Source organism: Tetrahymena thermophila, assembly GCF_000189635.1.
Source record: "Tetrahymena thermophila SB210 genomic scaffold scf_8254807, whole genome shotgun sequence".
In the NCBI taxonomy this organism is placed as follows: domain Eukaryota; phylum Ciliophora; class Oligohymenophorea; order Hymenostomatida; family Tetrahymenidae; genus Tetrahymena; species Tetrahymena thermophila.
Window position 1 is genome coordinate 24,377 of NW_002476563.1, and position 21,516 is coordinate 45,892.

Here is a 21,516-nt window from a genome sequence, read left to right on the forward strand (position 1 = left end):
CACAAATCTCATTTTAATCTATAGTGATTTTGTCTACATTCTAAATTAAAAAGAAAGTAGTCAAATTAATTTTGTTATTTACAAATTATTATTTCTAAAAATAAATTCTGAATCCTTATAATAATCAACAGTGTTGTTAAAAGTAACAAATTGTTTTGTATTTATTTTATTATCAGCAAAGTTATTATCTACCATAATTAAATTTTATGTGTTTTAAATAATTAAGGAAGTTTCAATATTTTGATTAGTAATACTGACATTAATAAAACTAAAAGATAACAGATTTTAAGCAATTAAAGTTTTATTGTTAAAGATAATTTCACATGAAAGAAATTATAATTATTGTAACTAAACACTTCCTATTTATTATTGCTGTTATTGGTCTTCTTCTTCTTACAAATGAATTATTAAATTGTAAAAACTTATTTCTGATAAAGTTTATGAGCTGATTAATTAATTTAAATTAATAATTCCCTCAACATAATTAGTTCCATTTATTCTAAGGATATATTAGAATACATTCTACACTGGAAATCTTAAAAACTTAAAATTTTCATACATATTTAAATAAACGTAATGTTACATTAAAAAACCATAAAAAAGCAAAGTATTTTCCCTCAAATTAAAATATTATTAAAGTCTTTTTTATAGCTAAAAATAATCAGCAACATTAGTATTATATTAGCAATTGCTTTGACCTATGATATCTGTCATCATGTAATTGATACCATAATAATTATATGAAAGAATGCTTATTATGTAATCCGATTATACTTATTCAACTTTTAAATAAATATTTTCATAAAATTATTTTCTATCAAAATATTATTAAATGAGTTTCAATTATTTCTATTCAGGATATTCACTAGGACCATATACTAAATAATTCTACCCAAATTACACAAAAATTTAATTATTATTAAGAAGAGTAGCTTTCCTCTTCATAAAATTGGTCTCTACTCTTGAATTGCTCTGATAAAAATTTATTAATTCAAATGTTTAATAATCAAATAGAATATAGTAGAAATCAGAACTCACTAAAATCAATTAGTATTCTGGTTAAAGTATAATTTACTAATATGTCTACCAGCGAGATGCTGTTTAAATAAGCTATAATAAAGTAAATTAATCTTAATCATCATTTTTATAGATTTGGCAATAGTTGAAATTTTGCAAGTTTACTAAAATATAATCAGAATTTACAATCACTTAAAATATAGGATATCCTAAATGAGTTTATCTTTAAACTTTAACATTATTATTTTCGACTAGGTATTAAACTAATTAACTATCAAAAGAGTAACTAAAAATTATTTACTCTCTAAAGATTATCAAATCTATTATAGCTAGTTGATGAATTAGTGGAAATTATTTTGTTATCAAACCTGTTGAACTTTCTACAAAAGTAATAGAGTGGTTGACAAATATAATTATAAATTCAGTTGATTGTAAAATACCGTTGTAAAACTTAAACAACGGTTTATCTAATTACTACAGGTATAATTTTAAGAAATTATATTTATTGCCATTCTAAATAATTTAATATGAAGTAATTTATTAATTATATCCGCATACAATTATGTTTTATTTGTTAACACTGTGAGAGCATTCTACTTAAATTTTTTGAATTAGCTCTAGATTTTTTTTGTAGATTAAACTGATCTACTTAGTAGTGGCTAAAACAAAAATATCTTCGTTTATTAAATATATCGTATTATTACATCTATCATTCAATTATAAAATAGGCCCATTTATTGCTTGTTAATCCATTAAAGACCACTTTTAAATATTACCATCAGATCTAGTATAATATAGGCTATTATTTTCTTCATCAAAAGCGTAACTTATAATAGAAGATGATCTTTAAATAATCTAATAAAAGCTACTTTGAATAGAAAACTCGTATTCCCAGAATTTTACTGTTTAATCATTCGAAAATGAAATAATCTAAAATAATTTATAAAAATTTTTCTATATTTTAAAATATTTTAAAATAAAAATGTACCTAAAATGAGTTCTAATTTAGTATAAAAGAATTTATGACATCTCTATGCTAATCAAAAACTTGAATAACATTCAGATCAGGATATTTAAGTAAAGTTATTCTAAAATTAGAATCTGAAATAATCAAAATTTAATGATCCTTTTATTTAATAATTATAATTATATTATTAATTTTTAAATCAATAAAATTTTAAATAAAATGTTTACTAAATCTAAATAGCCATATTAAATTTAAGCTATGTTTATATATTCATAAAGTGGTTTTTAAAGATTATAAGAAAAATATGTCCATATTTATACTTTTTTATCTAATCCCATGCTCACAAAATTTTAATTAGGAGGATCTAGAACAATTGCTTTTACTTAACCCTATTATAAAAATAAATAAATAAATAAATAAATAAGTAGAGATTAAAATAATATTAAAATAAATTATTACTTGATGGATAGGATACTGATTTATAAACATATAGGTTTAGGAAGTGATACTGTAATTCCAAACATAACCATTTTAGTCAAAAGTAAATATACATTAATTATACTGGTCATATACCCCATCGTTTCCTTGTAAAACCTAAATTATGTCAACTTATTAATCTATACTACCTAGTTAAACTAATAATGGAAGTGAATCTAACTTTTTTAATTGTTGATAAAATAAATTATTAATTATTTTTTTAAATTTATTTTTTAGAGTTAATAATATTTTATTTAAAAGTTCATGTAATTTTATTTTTAAAAGGCTTATTAATTAAATTAAATACTGTAGTTATTTTTTAATTCAATTAATTTATAATTAACAATCTAGTTTTGATTAATTTATTTAAATTTTAAGTTAAAATACAAATGAATATTTAAGAGGGTTATAAAAAATGAGATTTTAAAGTATTAAAGTATTTAAGTCTAATTTAAAAATTTACTCCAATTAGTATTAATAAGTTGTTTGTTTAATCAATTATTATTCGAGTAACAGAATAATTCTACAGCAAATATTAATAATCTTTAAGTAAATAGAAATTATTAGTTGAAACATTATTCTTCCATACATAAATACTCCCACCTCCGCAACCTGAAATTATTCTGTTGTTTTATATGTCCACAGCAAAAGTGCTAACATTTTGACAATCAATAGGATCATGTTAAAGTAGTTATATGAAATTTAATTCTGGATAACTATGTATAGCTATTGTGTTATCTAAAGAAGAAGTCATGATAATATTCCATTCATAAATAATATTTAATTGATTTATTTATTGGAGATGCTTATTAAAAGATAAATAATTATATAAAATTATTAATAGGCCAATGAAAAAAAAATAATACTTCAAATTATGACACCAAAATCAGATTATACGTTTAAAGATCATACTTATAAACTTTTTTAGTATAAATAAATATACTTTTTGTTTACTCATCTACAACTCCTCCTTAAGTATTCTCTACAAATTAAATTTGTTTCATTAATTTTTTCTAAGTGTAATCAATAAAATAAATCTTATTTTCTAAACCGTATAAAATTTTTTTATAAGAAGTGTTTATCTAAAACGTAGAAAGTGTAATTTAACTAGTCACCTTCCAATCAAAAACCTATTAATATGCAAAATATTGTAAGTGTGTAATTAATGGGATTGAATTTACTTATTGCAGAGATAGGTAATCGTAACTAAAAATTTGGAGTGTAGAAAGCAAAATAATTAATAAGTTTTCCTCTTTATCAATTTAGATTGAGGAAACAGTAGAGCTTACTTAACCAAGTTATTCATTTTTTAAAAAAATTTAAGATTAAACATCAATAAAAATAAGTTAGTTTCCATTAGAGACAACTAAGAGTAATTCTTCATCCAGAAGTATCAAACACTAGTTTGGTACTATAGTTGCAAAATTAATTATTTTTAAATCATTTGTCTATTTGTCAATTAGGATAATTTCGTTTGGAGAAGCCATTAAAATAACCAAATATTTATTTCCAAAGCAAATATTTTAAGATACTTAATTTTACTTTTGCAGGTATGATAAATTTTTTATATTTATATTTTAAGGATTCTCTATAATTGCAATCTATTTGTAAAATAATTTTTTAAGTAAAATATTTCAAATTTTGAACAAAAATTAATATTTAAGTAAAAATTACATATTATAACTTCCCAACTACATTAAAAAGTATCAATAAGTCTGAAATAGTATCAAAGTATGTTTAATTAAACACATAATTTTGTAAATTTAAAGTATTTATTTAAATTTGGTGGCTATCCTATCCTTTAGTGAGCATTTGTATCAAATTTTAATACACAATAATTGGTCCATATTAACTTTAAAAAACTTATATAGAAAAATTGGTAATTGGAGAATCGTAGAGTAGATTAAATTATTTAGAATTGAAAACTAATAATTTTTATCTTTAATCAATAACTAAAATAATCTCTAAATTGTTGTCAAAATATACTTAGCTAACTTTGAAATCATTATCAAAATTTAGAGTTTGTAAAAAAGTTCCATCAAGATATGTTGTTATTACTAAATAATTTTAAGGAGTCTAAAATGGCCAAATATATATTTAATCTCCTAACTATTTTAAAAAATGGATTGATTGTTAGGATTTTGAATTAATAATTTTACCTTGTTAAATTATAATCTACTTTAAGTTGAGAGATTATAGTACTAAGTCAGATATTCGCCCTTAGGAAAGCTAAAGTACCCTAACTTCCCCTAATTCTCTATCATGTAAATTCTAAGTAATTCATCATCAAAGTAAAGATCTTCTACTTATCCTATTGGCACATCATTTGTATAGAAGCAGCTTGAATGCCTTTTTATTTGCCCATTTGTTATATCTATAAATACCATTCCACTAGATGTTAATGTTTTTAATATGGAACCTTCAAAAATAGCATTAGGAGTAACTCCTTAAAGTAATCTTATTGATAATTAAATTGAATTTAGAAAGCTAATTATAAAAAATTTAATTTTTACTATGAACCTAAGCATTTGTTAAGTTGTATAACTCTACTTTCGTTTACTACAACAGTTATCATTGTTTAATTTCCATAAAATACTGTGAAATCATCTCCTACAATTAGTTTAGAGTAATTTATCAGTTTTAAATCTTACGGAGGTAGAGCATTAAGACTATTATACACATGATAGTCATTATAATCCATAGATTATGTAGCAGGATTTATAAACTAAGAACCAAAATAAATCATTGAATTATTTCCACATACTATCAAAGACCCTTCTTTTAAAAATCCATAGTCATTAATTTAATTTGGAGAGAAAAAAAGTAAATTTAGTTAATTAAAATTTTAATTCAAAGAGAAAATGGAGTATCCACTAATATTATAACTTATGAATGTTAATCCTTAGCTTTATTAGAATTTCAAATGAGTTACATTTCCTAATTAAAATTATAATGTATTTTAAATTTCAAAATTAGTTTAGCTAATCTTGTAAATGTTATTCTTAGATGAAAGAACATAAATGTAGTCTTAACTAAAATCACTTTCGCATTGAATTACTTCAGAATCTAATTCTATCTAAGAAGATTATTCAATCGAGCTAAGATAGATCTTTTAAATATACAAAAAAATTTAGTAAAAAATTCTAATTACATATAAAATTATAATAAATCGAAAACTCATTAATTAATTTCAGAATGAAAGAAAATTAATAAGTAGAGATAAATAACTTCATTAAAAAAGAGAAAAATAAAAATTATTGATTTTGAATTTAATTTAATAAAAGAGGAAATAAAGTAAAATTTATTTTACAAAGTTATCAAAAGGGAAGTACAATCTACTATTTTTAATGTTGAAGCAAACTTAGATATTTTTCTATTAATTATCTACCATTATATTGTTAAATTGAATAACTGTAATATTCTATTGATAGAGACTTTATTAATACACATTAAAATTGATATCTATTATGTATATGAAAGTTTCTGGTACAGAAGGATCAGAAATGTCGATTTACTTATCAGTGAAAATAGAATGAATTTCCATTTTTTTATAATCATATGAATTTGAATAAAAAAGACTAGCATCTGTAAGATTCCATGCTCCAAGCAATCCTTTCTTTCCATAATCTACCATTAGCTATTCATATTTATCTTACTTTTTAAAGTACAATAATTCTCCTCCTAAAACATTTTAATCTCCTATTTTTCCTTAACAATTAGATGAGGAATAACCTAAATCAAAATCAAAAGGACAAATATTTTAAAATGATATTTTGATTAAATTTAGACTAGCTAATATTATTAAAAGCTTATCCATTTTTACAAAATAGTTATTTATTTATTATCTTTTTCTTTTATTAATTTTGAAAAACTAATTTATGTTATATACATAAACTAATCGGTTAAATTTTACGTTTATTGTATTATTCTTTTTTCTTTAACAAATATGCATTAATTATTACGCATTACTAATTTATTTAATTTTATATTTATATTTAAAATTTTATTTTGCTTTTTTGTCTGTCTTCTTTCTTGTCAGAGTCTTTATCTTAGTTTCACTCTATGATTTTACTTCGTTTTCCTATTTAGATATTTAATTTTAAATTCTATTTAAATTTCATAAGCAGAGTTTTTCTCTTCTTCTGCAAAATTTTTTGATTTTTTATGAACCTTCTTGGTTGTTCTTAATTTGGTTCCTAAATATTTCTTAGCAAATATCTAGAATAAAGAGAAATTAATTCTTTCTGCTTAGAATTTTAAATTTTTTCTAATTTATTTTAATAATATTGGGTCAAAAAAGGCCCTGTTTCTTTTTGGTTTTATTTATTTTATGAGGTTTTGTTTGATTTTTTTATATAGTAAAAGTCAGTCTTTTTGATTAAGTATTTATTTTGGTCAACTCTTGTTATTTATACACCTTACATCCTATCATGTTAAATGTACAAAATTACCCTAACATGATATTTCTACACCTTATGCAACTCTTGTTAATTCTCCACCTTTGTCATAACATGCTAAATGTACACTTTACAAAAAAAAATATAAAATTTATTTATTAAATTAATTTATGATAAAATTAATTATTTTTAATTCTTTTTTCATAATTTGAATGAATTTTACATATTCAATAAATTTAAAATAAAGTCTTTTGATAAATCATTATTGTTTTTATTTATTAATTTGTGTTATTTATATTTCATTCAAAATTTAAAGATTTGAGGTTAAAATCAATTTATTTGTATTTGATTATTAGGTAAAAAAATAAATTAAAGAGGAGAAAAATAAAAGTTTATAAAGGTATTAAAAATTAATGAAGTAATCTCAAAGAAAAAAGAAGCCTTCTCTAAATAAAAAAGAAGCATAAAAAGAAAGTAAGACATATCACAGAATCGTATTAAAGTAGTTAGCAGCATCTTTTCAGTTGAAAACTAATAAGGGATAGTTTCTTTTTCTTAAAATGAAGATACAAGCTCCAACAATTCATTTGATGAAAATAATGAAATAGAAGAGAATTTACAATCGGGGCTTTTTTAGATCAGCAGGCAGAAAAAACCTCTCTGCCACACTATTTTTTCGCCTTCCAAGTATTTTCCTTGGAGGGCTACTTTTTAGACTTTTTTAAAAACAATTTTTAACAAATTTTTAATAATTTTTATATGTGCTATTTATAAATTTATTTAAAATAAAAAAAAAGTTGTTCTTCCCTTTAAGTGAAATTATATTCACATTTAAATTAATAGTCAAGGTGATACTTATAAAATTCTTGATTGAGACTTATAAAACTTACTTCTTGTAATTTACTAAAATAATTTTGTAAAAATGGTTTTTCAATATTTTACAAGCCTTTCATTCCAGCTTAATCCAATTAAACCTTTATCATTGATCAGATAGCCAAAATTATATTCAATATAAATTCAGTAGCTATTTAAGCATATATCCTAAATCTATTAAACATATTGTACAAATGTTTTAAAAGGTTTTATAATTACTAAATATCTCAGCTAATCACTTAATATTTTGAGATTTATAATATTGTGTGAGAAAATTTAATGAGATTCTTCTATCTAAAACTATTTTTAATGATAAATAAATGCTTACTATTCTTTTCAGTTTTATCTATATGAATAATGATAGGAGAAGTCAAATGAAGTTTGAGTCTTCATCTTCTATTTACTTTTCAATATTGTCTATTAAAATATGTAATTCACCATAATTCATATTAATATTTTCTATCCTTACAAATAAATAAAAAATATAATTAAAAATAATAATTTCTTATATTAATATTAATAAAGAATGTTTATCATCAAGTTAAAAAATATCAAGCTTAAATTTTATTTTATAGAAAAAGATAACATATTTATAATATAAAATAATTAATAAAAATATTTGTTTTAATAAAAGGTTAAATTATTTATTTTTTATTTTGTAAAATGCTAAAATTTATTTAAAAATAATCTAAAATGGCTTTTTTGAAACTCTTGACACTTTGATAAAATTAAATACAAAAAAAATACAAACTTCCAATAAAATTGAAATAATTCAATAAAAACCAATAAAAACAGCAAGATCAATATAATTGTAATTGTCTTCTATTAACATGAATTAAGGTTTAATAAATAAATTTTATCATAGAATGTTTGGCAACATAAATTTATTTCAATAAAAAGAATTTATTCTAAGATTAATTAATTAAATAGAACTTTTCTTAAATTTTTTTTGATCATTCTGTCTAATTGGACTTATGAAGAAGAATTAATAATAATTTAAATAAAAGAATATTCTTATTTCATCAGATTAAAATTTTTTTTTTTAAGCAGAAGGTTAATCATTAAAGATTGAATCTAAATCTTTTTATCATTCTTTTTATAATATCTGTACTCTATTGCGCTACTCAGTAGCATAAACTAATCATGATTGATATTTTTTATATTGCCTTAAAAAATACATTTTGAAATTTGTTTATTTAAAGAATAAAATTACTTCTTGCTCTAAAATTATATTTAGTTTAACAGATATTTTACTAATTTGCTTCATACTCACTAACACTTTCACTAATTTATGAACCAATTTATGTTTGATTTTTATTTTGTAAATCAGAAAACTTTATATTTACTGTTGGACTAAATTATTTGCTAAAAATAACATTTTATGTTGTAGATTAACTTTCTAAGTTAAACTGAACCAAAAATTTTTTGTAGAAGTTTATTATGGATTTATTTATGAAATGCTCTATTATAATACCTATTTCTTTCATCTGAATCAAAATATATAACTAAAAATACTAAAGCAGCCTTAAGTTCATTGCTAAAATTTCCCTCAAATAAAATTTTTATCTTTACTCACAAATTAGGAAGCAGTACTTATTAAAAAATAAAAAAATAAATATATAAATAATAATATGAGTTACGTAACTTCCTACTTATTCTATTAAGCCAAAATTCAAAATTTTACTCATTTTTTAATTAAATTGAAATCATTTTTCACTTCACTCACTCAGTTTTGGATTACACTTTAAATTTTAATGTAATAAAAAACTAGAGAATTTACAATCGGAGCATTTTTAGATCAGTGGGTAGAAAAAACGATTCTACCTTACTATTTTTTCGCCTTCCAAGTATTTTACTAGGAGGGCTACATTTTCAAACTTTTTTAAAAACATTTTTAACAATTTTTTAATTTACATTAAAAATTCATTAAAGTATATTTTATTTTTTATGTTATTGCCCTCCTTTTTTTAAATCTTAAAATATTCCATTGTGCCCTCATTTTACAAATTAAATTTGATTCATAAATACATATAAAAAAATTAAAAAAGATATTTTAAATAGCAAAGTGCTATAATATTTTTGAAGATTATTTTATAAAATTAAAAACAAAAAAATACACAATCTTTCAATAAAATTGATATTACACTATAAAAACAGCTGCTAAGATATATATAATTGTCTACTATTAATATGAATTAAGGTTTAATAATTAAATTATATCCTAGAATCTTTGGGAATCTAAATATACTTCAATAAAAGCTAGTAATTCTAAGACTAATTAAATATTATTTTTATTTAATTTCTATTGATCATTCTATCTAATTGACCTTATAAAAATGAATTAATAACAATTTAAATAAAAAGAATATTCTTACTTCATCAGATTAAAAAGTTTGTTTTTTTTAAACAGAAGGTTAATCATTAAAGATTGAATCTAAATCTTTATCATTCTTTTTATAATCCCTATGCTCTTTTGGACTACTCAATAGCAAAAACTAATCATGATTGATATTTTTGGTATTGCCTTTAAATAATAAATTTTGAAATTTGTTTAAATAAACAATAAAATTACTTCTTGTTCTAAAATTATATTTTGTTGAGTAGTTATTTTATTAATTTGCTCCATACTCACTAGCGCTTTCAGTAAATTATGAATCAATTTATGTTTGATTTTTGTTTTGTAAATCAGAAAACATTTTATTTGCTGTTGGACTAGATTATTAGCTTAGCATAATATTTTATGTTGTAGATTAGCTTTCTTAATTAAACTAAACCAAAAATCTTTTTGGAGAACCTTAATTTGAATTTATTTATGAGTTTCTCTATTTTTAAAATACCCATTTGGAAAGATAGGTTTTTCTGGTAGAATATGCTTAAGTGTTAGTCTCTTTAAAGCTATTTTCATCATTAGGCTAAGGAATAGAAAAGAAAGGAGCATTTTTGTCTATTTTTTTTCTCTAAATATAATCTTAGATTGAAAGTCTAAGTAGCTAAAAATTGTTGAATTTTTTAAATGAATTGTCTTCTGTGCAGTAGATTAATAAATAAAGAGAATTCATATTTTATTTTAATTATTATTTAAAGAATTTGAAGCATGTTTACCTATTTTGCAAATATCCTTTTATAATTAATACAACTTTAGTTTTTTTTACCAAATGATAATTAAGCCTAATTAAGGTATCTAAGTAAACTAAGATAATTTTTAAAAATGCTGCTACTTGCAAAATATAAGCAATAATAGTACCAAGGTATAAAAGAATATCATATTCTATAGTATTGAGCAGGATATATAATATTGTGAGCAAACAGCAAATTTAAGAAAAAAATAAATCTATTTTAAAGTATTTAATCTTTTAGTATGGCTTTTTTTAAATAAATATTAAAAATAGTTTTTCAAATAAAAAAAGTAATCTTACTTAATATTTTTGCAAGAGCAGAAGATAGCAGTAGAGGATAATTAGTATCAAAGATGCTCTACTAAGTTTGTCGGAATCAAAAAATATTACTAAAAATACTAAGAGCAGCTTTAGGTTCATAGCTAAAAACTCCCACAAATAAAATTTTTATCTATAACCACAAATTAGGAAACCGTACTTATTAAAAAATAAAAAAGTAAATATATAAATGGTAATATGATTTACCGTAACTTCCTACTTATTCTACTAAGCCAAAATCATAAATTTTACTCATTTTTTTTAAATTACAACAAAAATTTTATTTTTTACACCAAAAATTAAAATATTCTGCTCGATATTTAAGTAAAGGTATATCTGATAAATTAAAAAAAAAAACCATTTAGTCATTTATGTATTAATATTTTTACAAATTATGCTGATAATATAAATATAATTAACTGAATTTTCAAAACAGGTATGACTATATTCTTTTTTCAAAAATATTAATTTTAGGTCAATTTACTGTCTATTTTCATAATATACAATCATATTTTTTAAAATCGATTGAATTTCCATTATTATGAGAAGCACTTTATAATTAAGTAATTCAATAGGTTTTTTTCTAATGCTATCTAAATTATTTACATAGTAGGTATGGACATCTGAACAAAAATTTGAGAATTTTAATTTTATCTACTATTTGGATTTCGTAAATATTTTATTAAAAAATATTACAAGACTCAGTTTTGGTGTAAGAAGCTATGGTAAATTATTTAAAATATATAAATACCTTTTTAATTAATTAAAATTGATATGAAAATTTATCTAAATGCTTTGATTTACTCCATATTTTATAAATCAATATCCCTGGTACTAAAACTATCCATAAAAATACCACGGGCATTATTATAGATGTTATCAAAATCACATGATTGGTTGAATAGCACTTTTCTAATAAGTAGTAGTTCATAAACAACTCCTTACCTATCTTTTTGCAAGTAAAAGTCGAAACCAAAGACTCAAAGGAGCTTTACTACAAGAAAAAGAATAAGAAGATTAAGCAAGTGACAGTAGAGTCTTTCTAGAAATATATTTGAAATTATTTACAGAAAAAAAATTCTTTTGAAATATAAATTTACCTAGAATTCAAAATAAAAAGAGTTCTTTTCTTGTTTAGAGAAACAACTTATTATTTTAATTATTATAACATAGAATATGAACCCTAAGGGAATAAGTATTAAAGGAAATGCTATAAAAAATAGCACTTTATAATAATATACAGGTAAGATAGTACTAAATTGACTTACAATGCAATCCAGCAAATTTTAATTGGAACTTACAGGAGAAAATATTGAGATTACTTCAAAGTTAAATATTGGTTTTGGACTAAGACTGGAAATACTGATAAATATTTAAAGATATCTAATCATTAATCTACTATAAAAACTTTTTTCACCTATTTAACCTGAATTACCTAATCTAATTAGTCCTAGCCTATCAATAATTAAGACCCTAGTCATCATATTCAAATTATTTTTAGTTTAGTAAAATAAATATGTCAAATATAACAATGTAAAGAAACATATTATCATCTATTAAACTATTTATTATCCTTCTGTTTAGCATTAAAAGCAATTAACTTCTGAGCCACTTTACCCATAAGAATGATTCCAATATTATCCTAATATATCACAAGTCTAGCATAGAGGTCCTATTAAACTTTTGTTTTTTATCAATTAAAAATATTTTAAACTAAAATAATTTTTGAGAAAAAATTACCCTTCAGAGCAATAATTAGTATCTTCTTATCCATTACAAAAATTTTATTATTTTGTAGTACAAGGTATTATATCATCGCTGAATTTATCAGATCTCCAAAATCCTTATTTTAAATTAATTTAGCTTCCATAGCAAGAAATACTTGAAGTGTAATCACAAGGCTTACATTGCATATTACTTGTATTTGAGTTTGGATCTTAAATTGAATATGTACCATTTTAACATGTATAGCAGTTTGCTAATGAACAGGATGTGCAAGCTGATTATATTATTTCTCCTATTTAACAATCTCTAAAGTTGTAATCAATATAAATAGTTAAAGTATCAGTAAACCCTTGCGTGTAATTAGAAAATAAGTAGAATCCTTTAAATTATAATACTGCTCTCCCTCTTTTACCTAATTACCCTATTTGTTTATAAAATATATTTAAATTTACTTAAGTTTTTTGCAATTATTTATTCAGTTTTTTTTGAAATTTTAGTAACTTTAAGAGAGAATTTTGTGAGAATTAATGAGGATTTTATGGTATTATTAAGTAATTACCTGATACTTAGTACTAATTTAAAAGGAATTCATCTAACTCAAAAGGTTGAATAGTTGCACCCTACAATTTCAAGTCAATTTACCTTAAATCTTGAATATTGTTTTGTAAATATAGCTCCTAGAGTTCAACATAATATTAAGAAAATTCTTATAATATTCTATCTGGGACGTTTTTTAAACTCTAGAATTTTACTTAATTTCCTTCTTCGTCTAAGATGTTTATTTTCAAAATATTATCTTACGTTCCACTTTATACATCTTTAAATATATATATTGATCCATTTTGTAATAACTCATTATTAATTTTAGCACTTTATGGAAAAGAGCAGAAATTGTTACCATAGAATTAACCATAGTTATCTATGCATCTATTTTAATAAGTTGTACCACATGAATCAATAACTAAGCTGCTTCTATTTTTTTTAAGGAATAAGGGTATAAAGGTGAAATATCTAGCTATTCCTCCAATTAAAGCTTTGTTTCTCTCAAAAGTACTATTCTATATTTAGATATTTGAGTCATTAAGTAAAAAAACTCCTCCATTTTCTCTAGCTGTATTATTTTTAAAAGTTACATTATTTAGTAGACTATCACACATATTAATAAAATATAGCGATCCTCCATCTTTATTTAAATAATATATAATTAATAATTAAAAATAAATATTGGAAATGATTACTTTAAGCTTCATTATCTATAAATTAACTATTTTATATTTTAACATGAGAATCATCAAAATAAAAGACACCTCCTCCATATTATGTAGAATAAAGTTTATTTGAAATAAAATAAGATTAATTTATAAGCACTTAGCTTTAGTTAATTACAATAGGTGAAACATTTTATAATTAACTCTCTTCTAGAGTAAAATTTGTTATTTAAAGCTTATTTGAAATAAGTGTTATTAAGCTAACAGATGAGTTGCTTAATTAGCTTTTCATAGATGTATTTACAATATCAATAAAGGAAGAATTAGTATATATCATATAGCTATCTAGTTTTAAGTACTTATTTGATTTTATTTCACTAAATGACAATCCAAAGTAACTATTTTTTACTTCTAAATTATTAATTAATGAGTTTTGAGATTATTATAATAATTAATTGACATCAATTATTGCTAGATTTATATTATTATTAAAATTTAAATAGCTAATCATAATATTTGTAGATATTATAGTTTATAAAAAGAAAGAGAGCTATGTGCTAATATTATCAAAAATATCATTTTATTCTATTGAAATTTTATTCACATGCTAAATTAAAAAGAAATTAGTCAAATTAATTTTATTATTTACAATCTTATTATTTCTAAATATAAATTTTGAATCTTGATAATAATCAACAGTGTTGTTAAAAGTAAGAAATTATTTTGTATTTATATTATTATCAGCAAAGTTATTATCTACTAAAATTAATTATTAGGTGTTTTTAATAATTAAGGAAGTTTCAATATTTTGATTAGTAATACTGACGTTAATAAAACTAAAAGAAAACAGATTTTAAGCAATTAAAGTTTTATTGTTAAAGATAATTTCACATGAAAGAAATTTTAATTACTGTAATTAAACATATCCTAGTTACTATTGCTGTTATTGGTCTTCTTCTTACAAATAAATTTTTAAATTATAAAAACTTATTTCTGATAACGTTTATGAGTTGATTAACTAATTTAAATTAATAATTCCTTCAACATAATTAGTTCCATTTATTTTAAGGATAAATCGCATAGAATCCACTATTGGAAATCTTTAGAACTTAAAATTTTCATACATATTTAAATAAATTTAATGTTACATATAATAATTTTTTATCATAGTATTTTTCCACAATTGCGAATATTAATAAAGTCTATTTTATAATTAAAAATAATCAGCATCATTAGTATTATATTAGCAATTGCTTTGACCTTTGATATCTGTCATCATGTAATTGATACCATTATAATTATATGAAAGAACGCTTATTATGTAATCGGATTATACTTATTCAACTTTTAAATAAATATTTTCATAAAATTAGTTTCTATTATAAAATTATTATATGACACTCAATTATGTTTACTTAGGATATTCACGAGAACCAATTACTAAAAAAGTCTTCCCAAATTGCATAAAAATTTACCTATTTTTAAGAAGAGTAGCTTTCCTCTTCATAAAATTGGTCTCTACTTGATAATTGCTAAGATAGAAATTTATTAATTCAAATGTTTAATAATCATATAGAATATAGTAGAAATCAGAACTCACTAAAATCAATTAGTATTCTGGTTAAAGTATAATTTACTAATATGTCTACCAGCGAGATGCTGTTTATATAAGCTACAATAAAGTAAATGAATCTTAATCATCGTTTTAAAAGATTTGGCAATAGTTAAAATTTTGCAAGTTTACTAAAATATAATCAGAATTTACAATAACTTAAAATATAGGATATCCTAAATGAGTTTATCTTTAAACTTTAACACTGTTGTTTTCGACTAGGTATTAAACTAATTAACTATCAAAAGAGTAACTAAAAATTATTTACTCTGTATATATTATCAAATCTATTATAGCTAGTTGATGAATTCGTGGAAATTATTTTGTTATCAAACCTGTTGAACTTCCTACAAAAGTAATAGAGTGGTTGACAAATATAATTATAAATTCAGCTGATTGTAAAATACCGTTGTAAAACTTATATAACGGCTTATCTAATTACTACTGGTATAATTTTAAGAAATTATATTTATTGCCATTCTAAATAATTTAATATGAAGTAATTTATTAATTATATCCGCATACAATTATATCTTATTTGTTAACACTGTGAGAGCACTCTACTTAAATTTTTTGAATTAGCTCTAAATTTTTTTTGTAGATTAAATTTATCTACTTTGTAGTGACTAAAACAAAAATATCTTCGTTTATTAAATATATCGTATTATTATATCTATCATTAAATTATAAAATAGGCCCATTTATTGCTTGTTAATCTATTAAAGACCACTTTTAAATGTTACCATCAGATCTAGTATAATATAGGCTATTATTTTCTTCATCAAAAGCATAACTTATAATAGAAGATGATTTATGAATAATCTAAAAATAGGTACTTTGAATAGAAAACTCGTATTCCCAAAATTTTACTGTTTAATCATTCGAAAATGAAATAATCTAAAATAATTTATAAATTTTATATAATTTAAAATATTTTAAAATATTAATGTACCTAAAATGAGTTCTAATTTAATATAAAAGAGTTTATGACATCTCTATGCTAGTCAAAAACTTGAATAACATTCAGATCAGGATATTTAAGTAAAACTATTCTAAAATTAGAATCTGAAATAATCAAAATTTAATTATCCTTTTATTTAATAAAAATAATATAATTCATTTTAAAATCAATCAAATTTCAAATAAAATGTTTACCATATCTAAATAGCCATATTAAATTTAAGCTACGTTTACATATTAAGCAATTGGTTTTTCAAGATCATAAACATAATATGGCCATATTTATACTGTGTTATCTAATCCCATGCTCGCAAACCATAAATTAATTGGATTTAGAACTATCGTTTTTACTTAACCCTATTATAAAAAAAAAAATAAGTAAGTACAGATTAAAATAATGTTAAAATAAATTATTACTTGATGAATAGGATACTTTTTTCTAAAAATATAGCTTTAGGAAATAAGACTGTAAATCCAAACATAACCATCTTAGTCAAAAGTAAATATACATTAATGATCCTTGTCATATACCCCATCGTTTCCTTGTAAAACCTAAATTATGTCAACTTATTAATCTATACTACCTAGTTAAACTAATAAAGGAAGCGAATCTAACTTTTTTAATTGTTGATAAAATAAATTATTAATTATTTTTTTTAATTTATTTTTTAGAAGTTATAATATTTTATTTAAAAGTTCATATAATTTTCTTTTTAAAAGGCTTATTAATTAAATTAAATACTGTAATTATTTTTTAATTCAATTCATTTATAATTAATCATGTAGTTTTGATTTATTATTTTAAATTTTAAGCTAAAATACAAATGAATATTTAAGAGGGTTAGAAAAAATGAGATTTTAAAGTATTAAAGATAAATAAAGTCAAATTTAAAAATTTACTCCGAATAGCATTAATAAGTTGTTTGTCTAATCAATTATTATTCGAGTTACAGAGTAAATCTACAGCAAATATTAGTAATTTTTAAGTAAATAAAAATTATTAGTAGAAATATTATTCTTCCATACATAAATACTCCCACCTCCGCAACCAGAAATTATTCTGTTGTTTTATATGTCCACAGCAAAAGTGCTAACATTTTGACAATCAATTGGATCATGTTAAAGTAATTATAGGAAATTTAATTCTGGATAACTATGTATAGCTATTGTGTTATCTAAAGAAGAAGTCATAATAATATTCCATTCATAAATAATATTTAATTGATTTATTTATTGAAGATGCTTATTAAAAAATAAATAATTAATTAATATAAAATTATGAATAGGTACATGAAATAAAAAAATTTTACTTTAAATTATGACACCAAAATCAGATTATAAGTTTAAAGATCATACTTATAAACTTTATTAGTATAAATAAATATACTTTTTGTTTACTAATCTACCACTCCTCCTTAAGTATTCTCTACAAATTAAATTTGTTTCATTAATTTTTTCTAAGTGTAATCAATAAAATAAATCTTATTTTCTGAACCGTATAAAATTTTTTTATAAGAAGTGTTTATCAAAAACGTAGAAAGCGTAATTGGCCTAGTCGCCTCCCAATCACAAACCTATTAATAAGCAAAATATTGTAAGTGTGTAATTAATGGGATTGAATTTACTTATTGCAGAGATAGGTAATCGTAACTAAAAATTTGGCTTGTAGAAAGCAAAATAATTAATAAGTTTTCCTCTTTATCAATTTAGATTGAAGTAACAGTAGAGCTTAATTAACCAAGTTATTCATTTTTTAAAATTATTTAAGATTAAAGATCAACAAAAACAAGTTAGTTTCCATTTGAGACAACTAAGAGTAATTCTTCATCCAGAAGCATTAAACACTAGTTTGGTATTATTAATGCAAAATTAATTATTTTTAAATCATTTGTCTATTTATCAATTAGGACAATTTCGTTTGGAGAAGCCATTAAAATAACCAAATATTTATTTCCAAAGCAAATATTTTAAGATACTTAATTTTACTTTTGCGGGAATGATAAACTTTTTAAATTTATATTTTAAGGATTCTCTATAATTTCAATCTATTGTAAAATAATTTTTTAAGTAAAATATTTCAAATTTTGAACAAAAATTAATATTTAAGTAAAAATTACTTATAACGTTCCAACTGCATTAAAAAGTATCAATTAGTTTGAAAAAGTATCAAAGTAAGTTAAATTAGAATTATAATTTTGTAAATTTAAAGTATTTATTTAAATTTGGTGACTATCCTATCCTTTAGTGAGCATTTGTATCAAATTTTAATATATAATAATTGGTCCATATTGACTTTAAAAAAATGATACATAATAATTGGTAACTGGAGAATCGTAGAGTAGATTAAATTATTTAGAATTGAAAACTAATAATTTTTATCTTTAATCAATAACTAAAATAATCTCTAAACTGTTGTCAAAATATACTTAGCTAACTTTGAAATCATTATCAAAATTTAGAGTTTGTAAAAAAGTTCCATCAAGATATGTTGTTATTACTAAATAATTTTAAGGAGTCTAAAATGGCCAAATATATATTTAATCTCCTTACTATTTTAAAAAATGAATTGATTGTTAGGAATTTGAATTAAAAATTTTACCTTGTTAAATTATAATCTACTTTAAGTTGAGAGATTATAGTACTAAGTCAGATATTCGCCCTTAGGAAAGCTAAAGTACCCTAACTTCCCCTAATTTTCAATCATGTAAATTCTAAGTAATTCATCATCAAAGTAAAGACCTTCTACTTTATCTATTGGCACATCATTTGTATAGAAGCAGCTTGAATGCCTTTATATTTACCCATTTGTTATATCTATAAATAGCATGCCACTAGATGTTAACGTTTTTAATATGGAACCTTCAAAAATAGCATTAGGAGTAACTCCTAAAAGTAATCTTATTGATAATTAAATTGAATTTACAAAGATGTTAATAAAAAATTTAATTTTTACTATGAGCCTAAGCATTTGTTAAGTTGTATAACTCTATTTTCGTTTACTACCACAGTTATCATTGTTTAATTTCCATAAAATACTGTGAAGTCATCTCCTACAATTAGTTTAGTGTAATTTATCAGTTTTAAATCTTATGGAGGTAGAGCAATAAGACTATCATACACATGATAGTCATTATAATCCATAGATTATGTAGCAGGATTTATAAACTAAGAACCAAAATAAATCATTGAATTATTTCCACATACTATCAAAGACCCATCTTTTAAAAATCCATAGTCATTAATTTAATTTGGAGAGAAAAAAAGTAAATTTGGTTAATTAAAATTTTAATTCAAAGAGAAAATGGAATATCCATTTACATTATAACTTATGAATGTTAATCCTTAGCTTTATTAGAATTTCAAATGAGTTACATTTCCTAATTAAAATTATAATGTATTTTAAATTTCAAAATTAGTTTAGCTAATCTTGTAAATATTATTCTTAGATGAAAGAACATATATGTAGTCTTAACTAAAATCACTTTCGCATTGAATTACTTCAGAATCCAATTATATTTAAGAAGATTATTCAATCGATCTAAGGTAGACCTTTTAAATATACAAAAAAATATAGTAAAAAATTCTAACTACATTTAAAATTATAATAATTGGAAATCTCAACAATTAATTTAAAAATGAAAGAAAATTAATAAGTAGATAAATAACTTCATTAAAAAGAGAAAAATAATGATTGATTTTGAATTTAATTTAATAAAAGAGGAAAAAAAGTAAAATTTATTTTACATAGTTATCAAAAGGGAAGTACAATCTACTATTTTTAATGTTGAAGCAAACTTAGATATTTTTCTATTAATCATCTACCATTATATAGTTAAGCTGAATAACTGTAATATTCTATTGATAGAGACTTTATTAATACACATTAAAATTGGTATCTATTATGTATATGAAAGTTTCTGGTAAAGATGGATCAGAAATGTTGACTTGCTTATCAGTAAAAATAGAATGAATTTGAATTTTTTGATTAGAATAATATGAATTTGAATAAAAAAGACTAGCATCTGTAAGATTCCATGCTCCTAGCAATCCTTAGCTTCCATAGTCTACCATTAGCTATTCATATTTATCTTACTTTTTAAAGTACAACAATTCTCCTCCTAAAACATTCTAATCTCCTATTTATCCTTAACAATTAGTTGAGGAATAACCTAATTTAATATCAAAAGGACAAATATTTTAAAATGACATTTTGATTAAATTTAGACACGCTAATATTATTAAAAGCTTATCCATTTTTACAAAATAGTTATTTATTTATTTACTTATTTATTTATTATCTTTTTTTTATATTGATTTTGATAAACTAATTTATGTTAAAAACATAACTAATCAGTTAAATTTTACGTTTAATGTATTATTCTTTTTCCTTTAACGAATATGAATTATATATATTTTGCATTACTAATTTATTAAATTTAAATTTTTATTTATCATTTGATTTTGCTTTTTTGTCTGTCTTCCTTCTTGTCAGAGTCTTTATCTTAGTTTCACTCAATGATTTTACTTTGTATTCCTATTTAAATTATTATTTTTAAATTTTATAAAGCAGAGTTTTTGTCTTCTTCTGCAAAATTTTTTGATTTTTAATGAATCTTCTTGGTTGTTCTTTATTTCATTCCTAAATATTTCTTAGCAAATATCTAGAATAAAAGGAAATTAATTCTTTCTGCTTAGAATTTTAAATTTTTTCTAATTTATTTTTATAATACTGGGACAAAAAAGGCCCAGTTTCTTTTTGGTTTTATTTATGAGGTTTTGTTTTATTTTTTATAAAGTAAAAGTCCCTCTTTTTGATTAAGTATTTATTTTGGTCAATTCTTGTTAA

General features: G+C 21.6%; 4 protein-coding genes across 4 annotated transcripts; all 4 read right to left on the reverse strand. All coding sequences in view use genetic code 6, as the record gives it.

The window, feature by feature from the left end:
* Positions 1–60: 60 nt before the first annotated feature.
* On the reverse strand, positions 61–1,341 carry TTHERM_000538521 (hypothetical protein; the record flags this gene model as incomplete). Its single annotated transcript, XM_012795578.1, has 1 exon — positions 61–1,341. Exon 1 carries the CDS (start codon positions 943–945, stop codon positions 61–63), a length of 885 nt encoding a protein of 294 aa, XP_012651032.1. The 5' UTR covers positions 946–1,341.
* Positions 1,342–1,438: 97 nt separating this feature from the next.
* TTHERM_00538530 (hypothetical protein) lies at positions 1,439–6,278 on the reverse strand (the record flags this gene model as incomplete). The annotated part of the gene is made up of 11 exons (XM_001007878.2): positions 1,439–1,530; positions 1,722–1,947; positions 2,212–2,373; positions 2,444–2,641; positions 2,925–3,266; positions 3,328–3,591; positions 3,643–4,062; positions 4,136–4,570; positions 4,621–4,918; positions 4,975–5,570; positions 5,772–6,278. The coding sequence occupies 11 exons, from the start codon at positions 6,276–6,278 to the stop codon at positions 1,439–1,441; spliced, it is 3,540 nt and encodes a 1,179-aa protein (XP_001007878.2).
* A 1,218-nt stretch (positions 6,279–7,496) lies between these two features.
* On the reverse strand, positions 7,497–7,841 carry TTHERM_00538540 (hypothetical protein; the record flags this gene model as incomplete). Its single annotated transcript, XM_001007879.1, has 2 exons — positions 7,497–7,574; positions 7,749–7,841. The coding sequence occupies 2 exons, from the start codon at positions 7,839–7,841 to the stop codon at positions 7,497–7,499; spliced, it is 171 nt and encodes a 56-aa protein (XP_001007879.1).
* A 2,199-nt stretch (positions 7,842–10,040) lies between these two features.
* On the reverse strand, positions 10,041–20,879 carry TTHERM_000538544 (WD domain, G-beta repeat protein; the record flags this gene model as incomplete). The annotated part of the gene is made up of 20 exons (XM_012795579.1): positions 10,041–10,058; positions 10,107–10,255; positions 10,304–11,093; positions 11,148–11,324; positions 11,917–12,207; positions 12,266–12,845; positions 12,906–13,311; positions 13,450–14,073; positions 14,129–14,509; positions 16,454–16,607; positions 16,663–16,800; positions 16,866–17,027; positions 17,088–17,285; positions 17,571–17,912; positions 17,981–18,244; positions 18,296–18,715; positions 18,788–19,219; positions 19,270–19,567; positions 19,624–20,219; positions 20,415–20,879. 20 exons carry the CDS (start codon positions 20,877–20,879, stop codon positions 10,041–10,043), a joined length of 6,885 nt encoding a protein of 2,294 aa, XP_012651033.1.
* Between the last annotated feature and the right edge of the window lie 637 nt (positions 20,880–21,516).